The sequence below is a fragment of the Cucumis sativus genome, chromosome 4 (assembly GCF_000004075.3).
Source record: "Cucumis sativus cultivar 9930 chromosome 4, Cucumber_9930_V3, whole genome shotgun sequence".
NCBI classification, from domain to species: Eukaryota; Viridiplantae; Streptophyta; class Magnoliopsida; order Cucurbitales; family Cucurbitaceae; genus Cucumis; species Cucumis sativus.
This window is the reverse complement of record NC_026658.2, coordinates 10,601,088-10,619,666: the sequence shown is the minus strand read 5'-3', so window position 1 is coordinate 10,619,666 and position 18,579 is coordinate 10,601,088. Positions and strand designations below refer to the sequence as shown.

At 28.5% G+C, this 18,579-nt stretch overlaps 1 protein-coding gene across 1 annotated transcript; it reads right to left on the bottom strand.

The window, feature by feature from the left end:
- Positions 1-4,034: 4,034 nt before the first annotated feature.
- LOC101215628 (BTB/POZ domain and ankyrin repeat-containing protein NOOT2) lies at positions 4,035-7,302 on the bottom strand. Its single transcript, XM_004150202.3, has 2 exons — positions 6,460-7,302; positions 4,035-5,202 (listed from the first exon to the last, which is right to left on the bottom strand). Exons 1-2 carry the CDS (start codon positions 6,961-6,963, stop codon positions 4,234-4,236), a joined length of 1,473 nt encoding a protein of 490 aa, XP_004150250.1. The 5' UTR covers positions 6,964-7,302; the 3' UTR covers positions 4,035-4,233.
- Positions 7,303-18,579: the final 11,277 nt, after the last annotated feature.

Genomic DNA, 18,579 nt, shown 5'->3' with positions numbered 1-18,579 from the left:
CCGATCTTATACAAACTCTTTGTATAGAATACCCCTACTCTAATATCTCGACAAGAATGATTAGGATCAAATCATTTGTAGCACTTTAAAATAATTGTAACAACTACAAAGCAAGTCGTATTCGTAGTGTCACCAGGATAACGTATCCAACCTTATCCATCTACTACAGACCATTTAGGTTATCATTTAAACATGATCCACTTGTATGTCTCCACATACATGTTTAGGTTACATAAGATAACCTTGGATGTTAGTTTATTGGTTTTGTGGGTTAATACAACTAAATGTCAAATAAAATAATACACTTTATTTTATTAGATAAATAAAATGTTTGTATAACATATACAATTACAACTACAAAACCACAAGATTTAGGGCATCAATCCGAACATAAATATCAGTGCTCCTCCAATGAACAACATGTTTATGGTCATACCAATAAATAGAAATCTCTCTCGTGTCGTAGAGAGGGTAAGGGCCCTTTGTTCAAGTCCTAGAGACACCATTTAAGGGAGCACTCATCTACTTACCTAAAGTAGGTTATGAGTGAATTCCATCTTGTGTAATTATGTTTCCAGCTCCCCACTCGGTCTTGTCCCCAAAAATGATAAGCTTATTGAGTCGACAATCTGGCCACTCTCACCCATACAAATCAAAGAACAATCTCTCACAAACAGGAGTTCATAATACACTCAGGATTAAGACTAAGTTGCCTAGGTCATCCTAGTGCAATAGAAACGTAATTAGTTAACGGAGTTACATCTAGTGGTTACTTTTTTGCGGTCTGGTCTTATGCAAACTCATTGCATTGGATACCCTCACTCCCATGTCAACTACACGAATGCGTTGGATCATTGTGTTTGTATCAAATACAAAATGAGTCGTATCCATACTATTACCATGACAAGGTACCCAACCTTATCCTTATAGTATAGATCTTTTAAGTTGATCTCGAACATTGATCTCTGTATGTTTCTACATACTGTTTAAGATTCATTAACCAGCTTAGGATGTTAGTTTATTGGATTTGGGTTATTAAGACAAAACTAATAAAATAATCAATAACAATTATTACAATAATAAGACTTTGTTAATAATGGTCAATGGATTATATTTACAAACCTACAAGTTTTAGGACGTAAATCCCAACAACATCTATAACTCTTTTACCTTTATCCAACGTAGAACCTCGTCGTGAGGGTTGTTGAATCGAGTGGGGTGTTATTTATGTTTAAGTTGATTTCTCTTCACCTACCTTGCTTTTTTTTCTTACATTCCTTTTGATAATGACCAACCTCTCTGCAGTTAAAACATTACCTACAGTTTTCTAGATGTTTTTTTCCACGTTCCTTACATTTTTGTCTTTGTTTGCCTATCCAACGTGAAGCTTGGCTACAACTTGATTTAACTTGCTTGCTAAATCTTTCAATACTTTGCTTTTCTTCCTCACCGCTAACTGTTAAACTTGTCCTATTTCCCTTCAAACTTTTCTCCAACCGTAAAGCTGCATCAACCATTTCTACATAATTACACCGCACAACTTTTGATGTAACCAATGTTCTTATTTTGTATCTCAGTCCATGCTTAAAACGTTTACAGCTTTCCTTCTCAATTGCTACTAATACTAATGCATATTTTGCCAACTCCATAAACTTCTTTTCATATTCTCAACATAAAACTTATCTCTAATTTTCATCCAACTCTTGTTCATCTTGTTAAAATGCCTAACAAATAAATATGTTATATTAGTTTTATATCATACTTTTAGCCATTGGAATAGCCTCTTTGTGTTTGATATAGGAGGAGGAGGCTATTCCACTGGAATAATTTCTCACTTACATTCTCTTCGGAATGAAACCTCGGTTGAAATAGCCTGAACTTTCTGCGACCTTTTCGAAAACGTCGCAAAAAGTACGTTTTCGTGACGCGGAGTTGGTTGACGTTGCGAAAAGTGGAAAACGCAATTTATTATGCTTCCACTTTCCGTGACGTGTGTCAAAGGCACATCGCGGAAATGTTCTCTTTCTGCGACGCGTGTCAGAGGCACATCGCAGAACTGTTACCTTTCCACGAGGTTCAAGGATAAAAACGTCACAGAAACTGTAAACGTAATAAATTTGGTTTCGTTTCTTTTATAAATAATCATTAATACTACTAATAATATAGTTATAATATATTATTATTACTTTTCCATTTCCTTTTTCCTCCTTCAATTATTTTCTTTTTCATTAATTTAATTTCTCTTCCACACCCATCATAATAAAATAACACCCATAATTTTTTAAAAACATATCTAAATAAAATAACACAACTTAGTTAAGAGAAATACCTAAAAGTTTGGGGTGTTATAGCTGTAATCACTTAAAGATATTTGTGGATTACCTTTCTTTGGCACACTGCCCCTCAAATGTAGGTATCGTATAAGCGAATTGGGTTACCAGCTCGTGTGTGTTATAGTTGTTTCTCTTTCTATTAATTTGTTCCTATATGTGTGATTGTTAGGATGTGTTGTGTGACATCTTAATTTATGAAAAATAACCATATTCCAAATTTCTATTTAGTAATTAATGTGTTTGGTTGAATGCTATTAAATTGTTAAAACAATATTAAGTCGATCAAATCATAATTAATTAATTAGTTGAGATATCATTAAAATTTGACTAAATTTCTAAACCACATATTTTATTGTTAAAAAAATCATTTTAAACATCTCGAATGAAAATTACAATATGCTAGGCAAAATTTTGGTGTTATTTTAAAAGCATTTTCAAATATAATTAACAAAATATAGACCAATTTCAATTTTTTTTTTTAAATTATCTATTTGATAGACTTAAACAGAATTATTTGAAATAGAGCAAAATAAACCAAAATATATATAATATGTTTGCTTGTAGGAAAGTCTATCAAACAGCTCCATCTCATAATCGATTTCCCTCCTGACAATATATTGTAAATAATTTGGTTCGTTTTGCTTCTTTCGAGACACATCCTTTGAGTGTATTAGCAATATTAATAGACTATGAGAAAAGTCTATTCAATATATATGATTGACAGAATATGAAATTTTGTAAATTTTGTCAGTATAAAATTATGAGACAACTTTAAATTAAAATATTAATACATCTAGAATTAAAATATTAAAAAGGAGAATAATTTATCATGTAACAGAATCAGACAACCCAAATGCACCTAAATATTTTTCTGTATATATATTAACTTCAATGTAATCAAATGAAACAAGACCACAAACACACATAAACCTTACCTTTTATCTCATGAGAAAAAAAAGGGCAAAATCCACTATTGTTTGATCACCTTTAATTACCCATTAGTTAAAACACTAAACTACACTTATAAGCAGTTCATAAACTTAAAGGCAACCCTAACTTTGGTAGGTAGCGTTTTAATTACCATAGCTACAAAGTACAATAGGTGAAGGACCCCCCACACATATGGAGGTCTATATGTGTGCATAATCAACCCCATTATTATTTTTCTCATTGGGAAATTATGGTCTTTAAATTAAGGGGTATATTAATTTTAAAAAAAAAAAAAAAAAAACAGAGAGAAGGAACTAAAAAGAAGAAGAAGAGACTTTGGAAATGATTTGAATTTAAAAAACAATTGATCTCTTTCTCCACATTTGAAATTCGAACAATAATTTACTCACTGAAGTAAATCATACACACACACGTATAAATCAAATTAATCTCTCGTCTTGCAACCTCAATGCATGGATAGTCCTCTTTGAAATTCTCCTTCTAGAGTCACCATTGAATAAACCTATAAGAATTGAAATCAAAGAACGAAAGAAAAGAAAAAAAGGAATCCCCTAATGACAAAAAAAAAAAAAAAAAAACGAAAACAAAAACAAATACTACCATAATTAAATTTTAAAAATATATATATTTGGTGCATTTCAAGATAGTACCATTTTTATGCATCTTAATCTCATCATACACAAACAAACAAAACAAAAATATTTTATAGAAAATCAGAATTGAATAATTTGGCAGAATCGCACAAAAATATGCTTGGAAATATTTTGCTTACTCAAAACCCCATGTAAAGCAAAATGAGCTCCACAATTTTAATTATATATCCTCTCTTTCTCACTATATATATAATGCATGGGATGGGACACATATAAATATATATATTGATGATATATATTTTGGTAAATAGAAAGAAAGATATATATAATAAAAATTTGAAGTAGTGAGATAGAGTTTAGAAATCATGGGAATGATGATACATTGTTGGGTCATTTCCTCCATGTCTATGATCAGCTCCATCAGCTCCCATTTGAGCTGAACCAGAATTAGCTCCAAGATTAAGATAAACCAATCTTGTGTCAAGATTCAAATTGCTTCCATTGCTGCTGCTACTGTGATCTTCACTCATTGGCGGATAAATTGGATTTGAAGACGATGCATTATTATTTCCATTATTGTTGTTGTTATTCCCTTGTTCTCTTGATATTACAAGTGCTGCTGATTGAACCAACTCCAAACAAAGCCTCAACTTGTTTGGTTCTATGTGTGTCATCCCTGGCACTGCTCCTTTGAATAGGAAATCTGAAGTTAGGGTTCTTAGAATGTCAAGCGGTGTCACCCCGTCGACTGTTCGAATGGTTGGATCAGCGTGGTGGTCGAGGAGGACGGCTACCATGTCCGCCGAGACCATCTCGGATGCAATGTGCAAGGGTGTTTTCCCTGCCGGCCCGGCTGGGTAGTTGACATCCGCAGCTCCAAGTTCAAGTAGGGCTTTGACAACTTCTCGGGTGCAATTCTCAACAGCATAATGCAATGCCAATGCTTCATCGAGATTTAGGCCCTCGCCCATGACCATTAGCTTGACGAGTTCGACGTCGGAGGAGTCCAATGCTCTCCGCATTCGACGAATCTTTTGCTCCTCTAGGTCAGCTGCAGCACTGAGCTGGAGGTGGTGATGGTGGTGGTGGTGGTGAGGCATTAACGATGATCGACGAGCAAGGGAGGATTTGAGGCGAAGCTCCTCGATTTTGGCAACTACATCGAGGGGAATATGTTTCGCTAGAACTTCTGTTGGAAGGCCAGATTTTGCCACCAAATGAGAACAAGTAGTCCATAGCTGATGCATGTCTTGTTTTCTTGAAGCAATTAGAACTTTCATTACATCTTCAATTGAAGCTTTCTCTACCATGCTTACCAATTGCTTCTGGAAATGTCCAATAATACACCAAAAATTCGTTAATAAAAATGTAAATTTTGGTATAAGAAGGAAATTAAAGGAAGTCTTCAATCCCCACTTTCATATCATTAACAATATCACTAGCTAGTCTTCAATCCAAAAGTGTTTTAATCAATAATAATCTGCATTTTTATTCAACTATAAGTTAGTATTATTCATTCCATTGACAAATATACAAGGGGATCGAAGTGTGACATATAAATTTAGAAGGAAGCTTTAAATAAAATGAATCTTACTTTACCAAAGTTAATTGTGTCTCACAAAAATTGTTCATGCAACATAGCTTAGAAATTAAGTTCTGCCTCTCAAGAGAAGGAAGAAACAAGGACTTTGGACTATACAAAAAATTGTTCACAGAAGAAGAAGAAAAAATCTATTAAGAAAAGATAAATCTGATCATAATAAAAATTAAAAGAAATAAAATCGATCTTTTTATGTAAAAGCTATGAAAATACCAATAATCTAATGATTGATTTAACTCTCCTAAATCTTAAAGCACAATAATAATGCTTAAAATGTTGGTGTTTTTATAATGTCTAATCTACATTTGCTCTTAGTATGGATTAATGATGTTTGGAAGAACATAGTTTTTAATGATTTTGAGCAAATTAAATCAATATACCCATTTAAGAAATATTCCAACTAGTCTCAGAAATTACTTCTCCTTTCCCAAAATTAAACCCAAAAAAATTAAAAAAAAGGAGTGAAGAAAAAAAAAATTATAATTTATACATACATATCATATATATCTGATTGGGGAGAAAAAGAAAAGGATAGAAAAAATGGGAGAGGAAAAACAAATAGCATTGGGGGGGAAGGGCTTGAAAAACTACATAAGATATAAAGAGAAATTACATATATATGAGAATGTTAATGGAGGGAATATAGAAAAAAGGAATTAATAAGAAAAATCTCTTTTGCTAAAATCAGCTTCCAACAACTTAATCAGTCCAAATCCCAAGAACACACGAAAACAACCAAATGACCAGAGAGAGAGAGAGAGAAAAAAAAAGAAGAAGGGTAAAATGTTGTTAAGAGAGAGAGAAAGAGGAAGAGATCCCAAGAGAAACTAAACATTCCTCAAGATTTTAGAGAGAGAAAGATTACATTGAAACCCCCCATTTTAGAAACAGAGAAAACAAAAAAGAGTAACAATAATTGACTCCATTTACTGAAATCCATCAGCTTAAGCAACATTCGAAAAAGCTAAAGAAAATAGAAAACCTGAGTAAGCAATGCGAGCTGTTCAACCCCAAAAGATCTAGCGGCAGCTAGAGTTTCGAGAGCGAGATCCACGGCTGAGGAGCAATGTGTATGCCAACACCCTCTTTCGCCACAATTCGGGCGAGGCTCATGCTTTTGCGGCAGAATCGAAACTTGACCACTATATAAAAACTGGAGCAAGAGTAGAAACACCTCGTACCCTACGCTGTTCACCGGGATAACACCTTGCGGTGGAAGTGATGTTGAGTTAGCTCCACTGCTGCCACGGGAATTGGATCCGGAAGGAGAACGAGAATCGAAAACCGGACCGGGAGAGGAGTTGGAGTCGGAGGAGGAGCCACAAAAGAACTTGCGAAAGAAGAGACTACGTGCAGCAAGGATACATCGGTGGGCGTGGACGAGACGACCCTCGACGCTAAAGGTGACATCACTAAAGGCTTGGCCATTGATGAGAAGGTTAAGGTAATCAAGAGAAAGAGATCTTAAGGAGTCTTCAAAGGTCATAGCTCAAAAAGGGAAAAGGTTTGAGTGTAGTTTGTTTTTGAGTTAGGGTTTAGGGATTTGATTTGATTTGTTTTTTTTTTTTTTTTTTTCTTTTGTTGTTGGGAGAGAGAGAGAGAGAGAGAGAGAGAGTTGGTGAGAGAGGATTGTTTAAATGATTGATATTTGCAATATTTGTTCTGTTTGAAAGGAAAATCCCAGTTGTTGTGTTGCTCTTGAAGGAAAGGAGAGAGGAGAGAGTGTTCAAAAAAGAAAAAAAGAAGAAGAAGGAGAAAGAGAGAGAGAGAGAGAGAGAGAGAGAATAAAGAGAGAGAAGATTATGGTTTTATGAATATGGGTGAGTGTGGGTATTCTCAGAGGTTGAGGTACTTAAAACAAAAACAGTTGTAGCATAAATTAATGTGGGGATGGGAGATGGGGATTACTAAACTACTTTTCTTTTTTTCTTTTTTTTCTTTTTATATATTAAATTTTTTCTTTTTTTTTTTATCTAATACCATCATATAATATCTTTAGTCCTTAAATATTGGTTTATTTGTAAATATATTAAATTTCTCTAACTTTATATTTGTTAATAATTTAGATTTTGTTTGGGGTTGACCTAGTTTTTAAAACAATTGTTGGCACTACGGGTAAACTTAGTTGTAATATATGAAAAAATAATAATAACTAAAATGGGCTCTATATAATTTATTATTATTAATACCAACCCCTATCTATTTCACATCCACCATCTAATATATTTTAGTATAAAATTTAAATGATTTTTTTCCTCATTTAAATTTTGGGAGATTGTTTGTATTTGAAAAATGATGATTTACATCTACTACTTACCATACCCAATCAAATCGACTTTAATTTTTGCTACCCAAATGTCACATCTTTTTTTTTGTTTATTTTTGAAAAAGGATTGTTTATATTTAGAACAACAAATAACAGTGATGAAACATAAACGCAAACATGAAATATTTTTTTAAACAACTAGTTTCATGGCCTTTTCCATTTTGGTACCTAGATCGAAAATATTTCGACGATTGCTTATATTTATTTAAGTAGCATTATTATGAAATATAGTAAAATGAATAAAGAAATATTTAAAATTTAGTAAACTTTTATATTCTATCGAATAATAGATTAGTGATAGAAGTCTATCATTTTTAGATATTTATGTCTATGAGTGGCTATTAGTATTATCATTAATGGAATTTAATATTTTGGTATATTTTTTCGAGTTTCGTTCATTACCATGCTTTTCTAATTTTAAAATTTTAAATTTTAAAATTAATTTTAGTAAAAAAAAAAATTGCATATGCTTTTATGAGAATCTAAATGCTAGGTAGAAGAAAAGAAGTGATATTAAAAGGAGTGTTAAATGAGGAAGTGATTCAAAAGTCATTTTAGAGGACTGAATCATAATGTGTTTCCTAACACAAAAAAGTTATATTAAGGTTCTTTTATAATCACTTTTATTTCTTTCTAAATCAATCCCAAATGTAATCTTAATCTCTATTGTAACTTCTTTTAATCAAAATTAATTTTTAATTTTTATTAACTAGTTGACTTTGTATCTTTTGATTAGTTCATGGACTTATTAAGATTATTAAATCTTAATACTAACATTAATGATAAAACCTAAATTTCTACAAATTTTAAATTAGAAGGCTTTAATTGCTACATATAAGTTTGAAAGAACTAAATTGCTACACATTTTGGGAATGAAATTTTTACTTAGGCCGTGATATAGTCTAGGGACCGAAAGTGATTTCAAACCTTAATAATTAATATATTTAAAATTTGATGTTAAACTTTATTTATATTTTTTAAAAAAATACAAGTCATATATATATTAGACATAATTAAATTATGTGATATTAATAGTATAGAGAAAAGATGTTTGAATAGTTTACCAACAATTATGTGCTAAATGTAATTGAAAGTGTGAAATGATATATATATTTGGAGGGGTTTAAATGGGATTGTTGGAACTGGGCTGCAATTGTAGATTCTTTGTATAAAGCAAGACACTAAATTTAATATAATGTATGTATGCATTTGTGAGAGTGTATATGAAACAAAAATTTGGCAGAATCTCGTATTTGTTTGTTTATGTTGCTGTATTTTTTAATATTATCTTTAACCAAAGATGTGGGTTCCATTCCTAATTTCTTTTGTTTCTTCATCAAAAATATGAGTTTATATTTTCTAAAGAAAAAGTATATTCAAACGGAACTAAACGTTTTTTTTATGGGATGTAAACATACATTTTCTTTATTTATATATTTATAAAATTAAATTAAACTTTAAACAAAATGAGAGGAACACTAAAATAAAAGTTCTCAAAATTCTCATTCTTTCAAATTCTACACTTAACTATTATCCACATGGTTTTGCACAAATAACCTTATTACGAGTTCAAATAAAATTGGGCTTAAAATTCAAATTTGTTCAAAAAAATGTCTTTTGCTTACGTCAGTCCTGGTAATTGAGCCCACAAATTCTCACTTCTTCTTCTAGCTTCTCGTTCTAACTCCTCTTTCTACCTTTTCATTTTCGATGATAGTTCATTTTTCTAGTTCCTCCTCATTAGACCGTTTTTCTTTAATATTTTATTGTTTTAGCTTCTCCTTCTATTCTATCATTTTAACTTCTCTTTCTAACTTCTTGTTCTACCTTCTAACTTCTTTCTCTAGTTTCTTAAGTACGTTAATAATTTGTTTTTTCTCTTTGTTCACATTCTTCCTCTCCCTCCTTGCTTCTTTCTCTTGTTTTTCATCTTTCATACAATGAAAAAATGCATAATGAAAGAAAAATGGAAGAAGAAAAAACAACGAAAAACCAAAACATAAAATTGAAGAAATAAGAAAAATAATGTCATTTGTTTTTTTTTTTAACTTTGAGTTATTTTTGATTTGGATCCTTTAAAAGGGTCCTCTGTACAATTATTCCCAATATATTTTGGGTTGTCCCATTTTCAACTTCATTCATATATATTAAGTCTAACAAGAGTAATAACTTTTTATTTAATATATAAATAAAATGGTCTAAATTACACATAATAGCTTAACTAAGCATAAAATTTATAATATCTATATGAAGGTTAGAACTTGGATTACCAACTCAACCATTAAATTATTTGTAAATATAAAATTTGAGAAAAGATAAAATTGTTTTAAAATACTTTTGGAAGTATCATAGCTTTTCAATACAAGTACATATAGGTAAAGAGAGATTAATTATCAATATATATAAATGAATGATGATGGACGATCAAATTAAATAAATTAAATTTAGGAATGCTCCACTAATTTAAATATTGGTTTAAATGTATATTATTGATGAAGAAGTGAAAAGGTTTGAACTCTTTTATATTGTAAAATAAAAGACAATATTTATGAATAAAACGTAGGGTTAGAGAGTTTGAATAACCAAATTACAAATATATTTCACATTGGGTATCAACTAAAAAACCTAAAAAGGAAGGCAAGAAAAAAGGGATATGTCTTCTTCTTTATCACCAAAAGGGTATCTTTTAAATTTTAAAGTAGTAGGATTATTATGCAATAAAGTTAAACGACAAGCCCCATTAATAAAAATAAAAAATAAAAAAAATAAAAGAACAACTATTCAAATTCAAAAGTAAATTTGTAAGTTACATAAACAGTCATTCATCTTGAACTCTACGTTCAAATAGTGTATCATATATTAATTTTTCAATTTTCAAATAAATTTTACCCAAATTCTTCTCCCTCTTTTTCCTTATTTGGTTTATCGTCTCGAGACTTTAATTTTAGAAAGAAAACAAAAAGGTTACAAATAACTCATACGTTGGTTAGGATTAGAATTAAATATATTTTTTTGAACAACTAAAAATATTCTTTTTAATTTGAAGTGTGATATGATCTCTCTTTATCAGTGATTTTTTTATTATTCGTGGTTTCTACTTATCTTTAATTGTTGATTTTATAATAGTTACCAACAAAGAAAAATTACTTTTTTAATTATGGAGGTGATCTCGATAATAGTTCATTCAAAACTAAGAATATAACTCTTTTCAAAATGTATGTGATTGATAAATGCATCTATTTCACCTAAACTCTTTACAGAATTGAAACAAACCTTAAATCCATGAAAATAATAATCTCAAAATAATTGAATGGAAGAGTGATATGAGTGAAAAACACACATAGAATAATGTATGATTTTGTTGAGTGGTCTTAAAGGGTGACTTTTATCTTTCAACTTTTCCACTGTCATGCACACTAAAAGCAATGAAACTTTGTCTCATGATTTTCGAAGACCCATAGTTCGAATGCTAATTATAACCCACATTTTATTGTATGTTTTAAAAGTATATGGGTTGATTACAATCATATTTTGATTACTAAAGTTGCAAAATCATTGTGAGAAACCTATATATTAAATAATTAATTTCTCGTGTTATGTTAGTATTGGATGAGACTTTTAAAATAATAATTAAGTGTATAGCAACATTTTTAAATAATTGTAAATATATAGCAAAACGCTATATAATCTAATGTCGATAAATTTCTATTAGTGAGATTTATTCTATCACTAATAAACTTTTTACCGACAATATGATCTAAATTTCTTTATATGTACGAATTCTTTTGTCTTTTGTTATATATCATGCAAATATATATTTTGAGCTTGATTGTCTTGTATTTACAATTATTGTTTTAAAGTTTTTGAAGTCTCCTTTAAACATGTTTCGAGTTATATTTCTTAATAATTGATATTGAGATGAAACCACACTTGTTTCTGAAATTCATTCTAACAAATATTTTTATTATTTAGGAAAAAGAGAATACATTGAGGGAAAACTTGTACACCAAAATAGTAGGTTTCTTTTTCACAACAGTCCCTCTCTCTCTCTTGCTTTGAGATGATTTTACTCATTATATTTTAATGCTATGTTATACATTTTTCTAAATATATATATAAGTATATTAAAATTATAACCAAGTTATATATATATATATAGTTAAAAGGTCTATATCTTGATTGAGATATTGAATTGTCAAATCTAAACGATCGTGTATAAAAATAGCCATAAAATCTAAAATGATCGTGTACCAAAGAGTCTATATCTTTAAAAAAAAATGTTTAGATTTAAGTATCAAATTTAAATTTAAATGATTGTGCACCAACTATGACTCTATGGTGTAACAAAAAATCTTGAAAAAAAGTTGTTGAGATTTAACTATCTAAAGTTAAACGATAAAATCTAAACGTGCACAATTATTTTTATAAAAAATTGATCATAATGATTGTGTCAAGTTTAAACCATCGTATATAAAAAATCTTGAAAAAAAATAGTTTAGATTTGGACCCAAATCTAAAAATCATAATATAAGAAATAGTTAAATTTAAACGATCGTTTACCAAATATATTACACGTTGGAGGTCAATTAACGAGGAACATTCGAGGGGAGGAGTTTTTCCATTTTTGAAATTATTTTATATTATATTTTCTAAAAGACCCACACATGTATATAAAATAAAAATATTGAAAATTAGCCAATAAAATAGGTTTGTAATTTAAATGTTAAATATATGGGCTCATAAGAATTAAAACCTACCAATTTTAATAATTTTGGATTAAAGTTTCATTAACTTTTATTGAAAAAGAATACAGTCCTTATTTACTTATGTGATCCACATTAATTAAAATACCAATTAACTATGATAACGTTGATAAAAAACACTATTCTTTCAAAACTTTCACACCCCATGATACGAAATTGATTGAGATAACTCAGTTCCCTTCTAGGTAATTTATATATATATATATATATATATAAATTAAGTTTACAACACTTATGCATTCAAATGTCTTCATTTTCTATTCTATCATAATTACTAATGTAAAATTTAAATTCAACTATTATACTTAAATATCCAAATCATCCAACAAATTAGACAAAAAAAAAAAAAAAGACTTAATTATAAAAAACTAAAACAAAGAAATTAACTACAAATGATTGTAACATATTTTTTGAGGATGGAAAAACAAAAAAGAAAATGGAGAGAAATGAATGTTCTTTTTTTAAGAAAAAGAAAGAAAAGAAAAAAGGAATTATTTAGGTAGCAAGTATTTTTGTAGTAGGAGACTACATGTGATTGGCAGTGGGAAAGAGGTGATATTACATGTTCTCATAGAATGAGCATTGTCTCCTTTAACAAATTGCTAAATAATTATTATTATTATAAAAGAAGCACAAAGCCTAAAATATTGGAAAGTGTCAAAGCATGTGGGAAGAACAAAAGGAAACAAAAAAAGAGAAACACCTCATTTTATAATTCTTTTTTCTTTTCTTTTTTTTATCAAAACTAATGGTAATCTACAAAGGAAATTAGTTTCTTTTTTTTAATCGTTTTCTGATCCTTAAGATGTTTTGGTTTTCCTGAACCGTTGTGAGCCAAGCCCATAAAAAGCCTTTTCTCCACATTTTAGAAGCATTCTATAAAATTTCCCTTTCTCTACTCTTCTATTCTCCCATCCCATCCCTCTTTTTTTTTTTTAATTTCATCTTCTCTTTCTCTTACTCTTTCCTCTCCACTATCCGTATTTTAATCCGTCTTTCCCTAGTTTCAATCATGTTGTCTATTTTATCTTGGAGACACTATGAAATATTTCAAATTGTTTGCACACTTAGCAAAGACGTGAATTGTCTAAACAGAGCGTGATTCACAACTCAACATTTCTTCAATGAGCGTCATTCGCTCTATAATTTTAAATTTTAACCTTAATATTTAGTGGTAGTAAACTCGTTATTAAAGCATGAATTTTGATGATCTTGGAATGAATTCTTTAGCATCATTTAGTATCCTATTCAATTTTCCCAATATCCCAATGAATCTTTTTAAAGATAGATGCTTTGAAAAGCCTTCAGTTAAATTTTAATGCGAAACCCTAATATGGATAGCTGATTGCATGAATTAGATTAATGTCGTTCTTCTGCATTGTTTATTAAATTAGGAGAAAAATTGATTGAGGATCAATTTGAATACACATACCCTTTGTTTCAATGATTAGAATTAAAATGAATCACACCCAATTCTCTACTTTTTTAATTGGAAGAGAACACTTGCCTTTCATTTCTTCATTTCTTGCTTACAATTCAATTGCTTATTAGATTAAGATTTCTTTCTTTCATTTTCTTGTTTCCAATTTGTCACAATCAATTAAACAGCTCTCCTTGCTAACTGCTATTCTTTTAGATTCTTGAAATGACTGATTTCTTTGATTTATTGGTTTCAAGTGCTTACCAAGAATTTTCATGGTACACAACCTTAAGTTTCGGTATACTACTTACAATCTTGTTAACTAAGTTGGGTAAAAATAAAATGGTTGAAGGACTTTTTAGGTAGAGAGATATTCTTTTATACCCAATAGTAAACTTTTTTTTTTTTTTTTTTTGTATACCCAATACTATTGCATATATATTGTTGTATTCATTAAATTATCTTTTATGTATTAGTTACCCATTCTTGCATACACTCGCTTCTTTTAAACCATCCATTTCTTTTAATTTTTTAGAAATTTTGGAGGAATTATACATTTTTTCTTCATCGGAGAGGAAACACATTTGCATTTCATTTTCAAACACTTATTCCAACACTACTAACTAATAGGAAGATAATTTTGTAATTATTTTTTAATTATAATAAATAATAATTTTAAGAATAATAACTAACCATATAACAATATTTTTTCTATAAAAGAAATGTAAATATAGCAAAGTCTATGATGGATCTATTAAGAGGTCGGGGCACATGCCCCCTCACATTCTCGGTTTTTGTATCTCACATTCCCGATTTTTGTATTTTAATATTAGTTTTGAAGTGTCAAATTACCATATATATCTTAAATAATGCGTTTTTTTACTATATTTTGTTTTTGGTATGGTGACTGTGCCCCTTTAAAATCCCAAGATCTTATATTTGCAATCTTTTTATAATATTGTTATATATCTAACAGCTATATTTGCAACTCTAGCTTGTTTTTCTTAAAAAAATAAATTTAAAAAATGTGATATATATATATATATATATATATAAAATGTGATATATATATATATATATATATAAAAAAAGGAAGAACATCATTATTAATTTAAGAAAATCACTAATACAATTTTTAATGTTAAAATTAAGGTTAACTTTCATAAATAGAACAAACGAGCCAAATATTTATGGTCTGTGTCACAAATTGAAAAGGCGTATGAAATTTACCTTTTTCTTAAAAATTCTAGGTTTGCTTTTCTTGACGGTCGTCTTTCAATTCCCTTTTGCAATCTTTTTTCTTTTCCTCTTTGATTGGTGATATTTTTTCATCCAAAGTTTTCTTTCTCTCTTCTGCAGTTTTTCTAAAAATATTTTTATTTGTTCTTTCATTTCATATTCTTTGTTTGGCCATTTTTCCTTTTCATATCCTTTTTCTTTTGCAATTTTTTTCTTTTTTTCTCAAATGTATTTTTTTTGTTTTCCTTCCCAGCGTCTTTTTCTTTCTTCACTAATTTTTTTTATATTTTTCTCAAACGGTTATTTAGTTTAAAATTGTGTTATTTTTTTTATATTGTTATTTGATTTTTGAAGATATGTGTCAAATATAAAAGATCGTAAAAAAATCGTTTAGATATTGGATTGTCAAATGTAACAAAAATAGTCAAATCTAAAGCATCGTGTTTCAAATATAAATAATAATCAACCAAAAAAATGTTAAAAAAAATTGTTTAAATTTAGATTTAGGTACCCATAAACGATTGTATAGAGAAAAATAGTGAAATTTAAAGGATAATTTTTCAAATATATTAGTAAATTATGGATGTATATGTTTTTCATTTAATGTCTAATTAGTGTGGGCAGTTAAAAGAGTTTTATCCTACGCATCCATAATATTGGAATTATTTATTTATTTGTATCTTTTAACTAATGCACTCTAAGAAGAGAATATATAAACTTAAATATTACATTATTAAAATAATACTCTTTTTTTTCTTTATTGTAATATTAAAATAATACTTAACTAAAAAGGAATCTACTAGATTTGTCCACACTTCTCCCTCAAAAAATCTTATCCAATTTTATAAATGGCTGCTCCTTTTCATGTGGATAATTTCTATAAGCTTCTCCATCTCTTAAATAATATTAATACATACATATACATTATATGTATGTATGTCTTTATATTATTCAAAAAAAGAAAAATTACTTTAAATACCAAAATTATTTGGAATAATAAAATAACTTTTTCCTCATAATAAGTATTTCTAAATGAACATAAAAGAGCTTTAAATTTTAGAATGAGTTCCTTAGAATTGAAATGATAAACACTTTTCATAACATCTTCCCATCATCACATGCATTCATGAATGTATATATAAATTTTTGATATTCACAACTTACTAGTAATGACTTAACTAATGAAATAAAGTTGATTTAAAGTTTGTCATCTACATTCATATATCACTTGTTGGTGTGATAACTTAATGGTGTATATGTAAAAGAGTTCAACCATATTTAATTTATAAATATTATTGTCTAATTTTACTAATATTTTAATTTTTATATTTTGAAATTTGTTCAATTTTAGTTTAGATATTTTTCCATGTGGATTCTAAATTTTAGGTTTTTTTATGCACATCTTAACCAATAATTTTATGTACAATCAATCTTACAACATTTTGGCGTCAAGAAAAACTATACTATTATTATTATTTAATTAATAAAAATAAAAGTTAGTTTTGAAGGAGTAAATTTAAAATTGGGCGAAAGTTTGGATAATTTAAAACATACCTTAATTAAAATATAAGCAACATTAAACGTACTCTGTTTTAACATTAGTCTAATTACTTTAAGTTTTACAAAATATATATACATATACATATATATATATATATAAAAAGTCTAGTTACGATTTAAAGTCTTTAAATCATTTAATTTTAGAAAGTTGAAGTGTTTCATCATTACTAAAATCAATGTTAATAATCATTAGAAAAATAAAATATTTTAAGTGTAACCTTGTTGTGCACTTTAGTTTATAGTAAAAAATGGAAGTTAAAAAGTAGAAAATTTGAATTGGTAGAGTGTAGGTTTGTGTAAGAAAATGTAAAGTAAAATGTAAAGTGAAGCAAAAGCTATAGATTTGAAGATGAAAATTTGTAAAAATTTGAAATTTTAGAGAGTAATTAAATTAGAAACCAAATCCAAATGAATTGGCAAAATCACAAATGTTGTTGTTTTTATTACTCTTTTATGGAATTTATGATATTAGAGAGGCAGTGGTTAAAAGGGAGAGACCAAACACCAAAACTTAGTAGAAAAAACTAGTGGATAAGGATATGAGATCTCATTGACACTATCATATGGCAATATATATTATACCAGAAAATTAAAATTGTGAAGATAATGATAAAATAAAATGCCTGTGCTCACATGTGGAACACAGACCACTAATAACTCACACCTGTGACCCTTTTTATTCAATATTTGAATTTATTACATCTTTCAAAATGTAGTAAAATAAATTAAATATTTTGTCCAAGTTTTTATTTTTCACAATTTCTCAAAATAATAATAATGTGTGCATGGATTATTTTTTTATTTTTTTATTTTTTGAAAGAAAGGCTACCGGAGATATTAGTGATATTAGCGAAGCCACCGTATGGGGGCGGCGGGTGCTGCAGCTTAGTGGTGGAAAGAGATGGCATTGTTTGGATGGGGACAATATGGGAAAGCATATTATTTACTTTTGTTGCCATTCCAAGATTTTGCTTTTAAACTCTTTACTTTTCCATTATTTCACAACCCCACCTTTTCTTTTTTCCTCCACATCAACTCCAAAACTTTTATCCCCAAAACTCACTTCTTTATTCAATACATGGAATCAAAATATGAGCTTCATATTACTATCCTACTATTTCCGATTTCAAGACATTCATCCATCTTTACTTTTTTGTTTTCTCAATTCTTGCATGTACCTACTTACGTGTGTGTCTATATACACACAAAAATAAACCTTCAATCATTTTTTTAAATACAAAGTTAGTATATGTTCATATTCACACCTACTCTTATTTATACTAAAAATAATTGTCCAATATGATTTTTTTTCCTACCCTTCTAAATAATATATATGTGAATAAAATATTGATTGAATTCAAAACGGCTATATAAAATAATACACTTACCATCTATGTACCAACTCAAATCTAACACAAAATGTCATCCAAATCATGTCAAAATATTGAAAAAATAAAGTTTGTGTAATTTCTATTTTCTATATTTGTTGTTGAAGCACTAAATTTAATTGAAGATATCTGCTCCAAATTAGATTGTTTTTCTTAAAAAAAAAAAAAAAAACCTAACAACAAAAGCCTAAATTAGACTATTTCAAATAAGATAACTTAGGTGAAGTTACTATTATTATTTTAAAGGGAATAGTCAAAGAAGAAAAATAAGTATTTAAACTTGGTAGAAAAAATTTTCTTTTAAAGTGTAAATAGTTGATTAAAAAATAGTTTCTTTTTCCTTTTTAATTTAAATAAATCTGAAATTTAATTCTTTAAAATTAATTTTGATCCAAGTTGGTTGAAT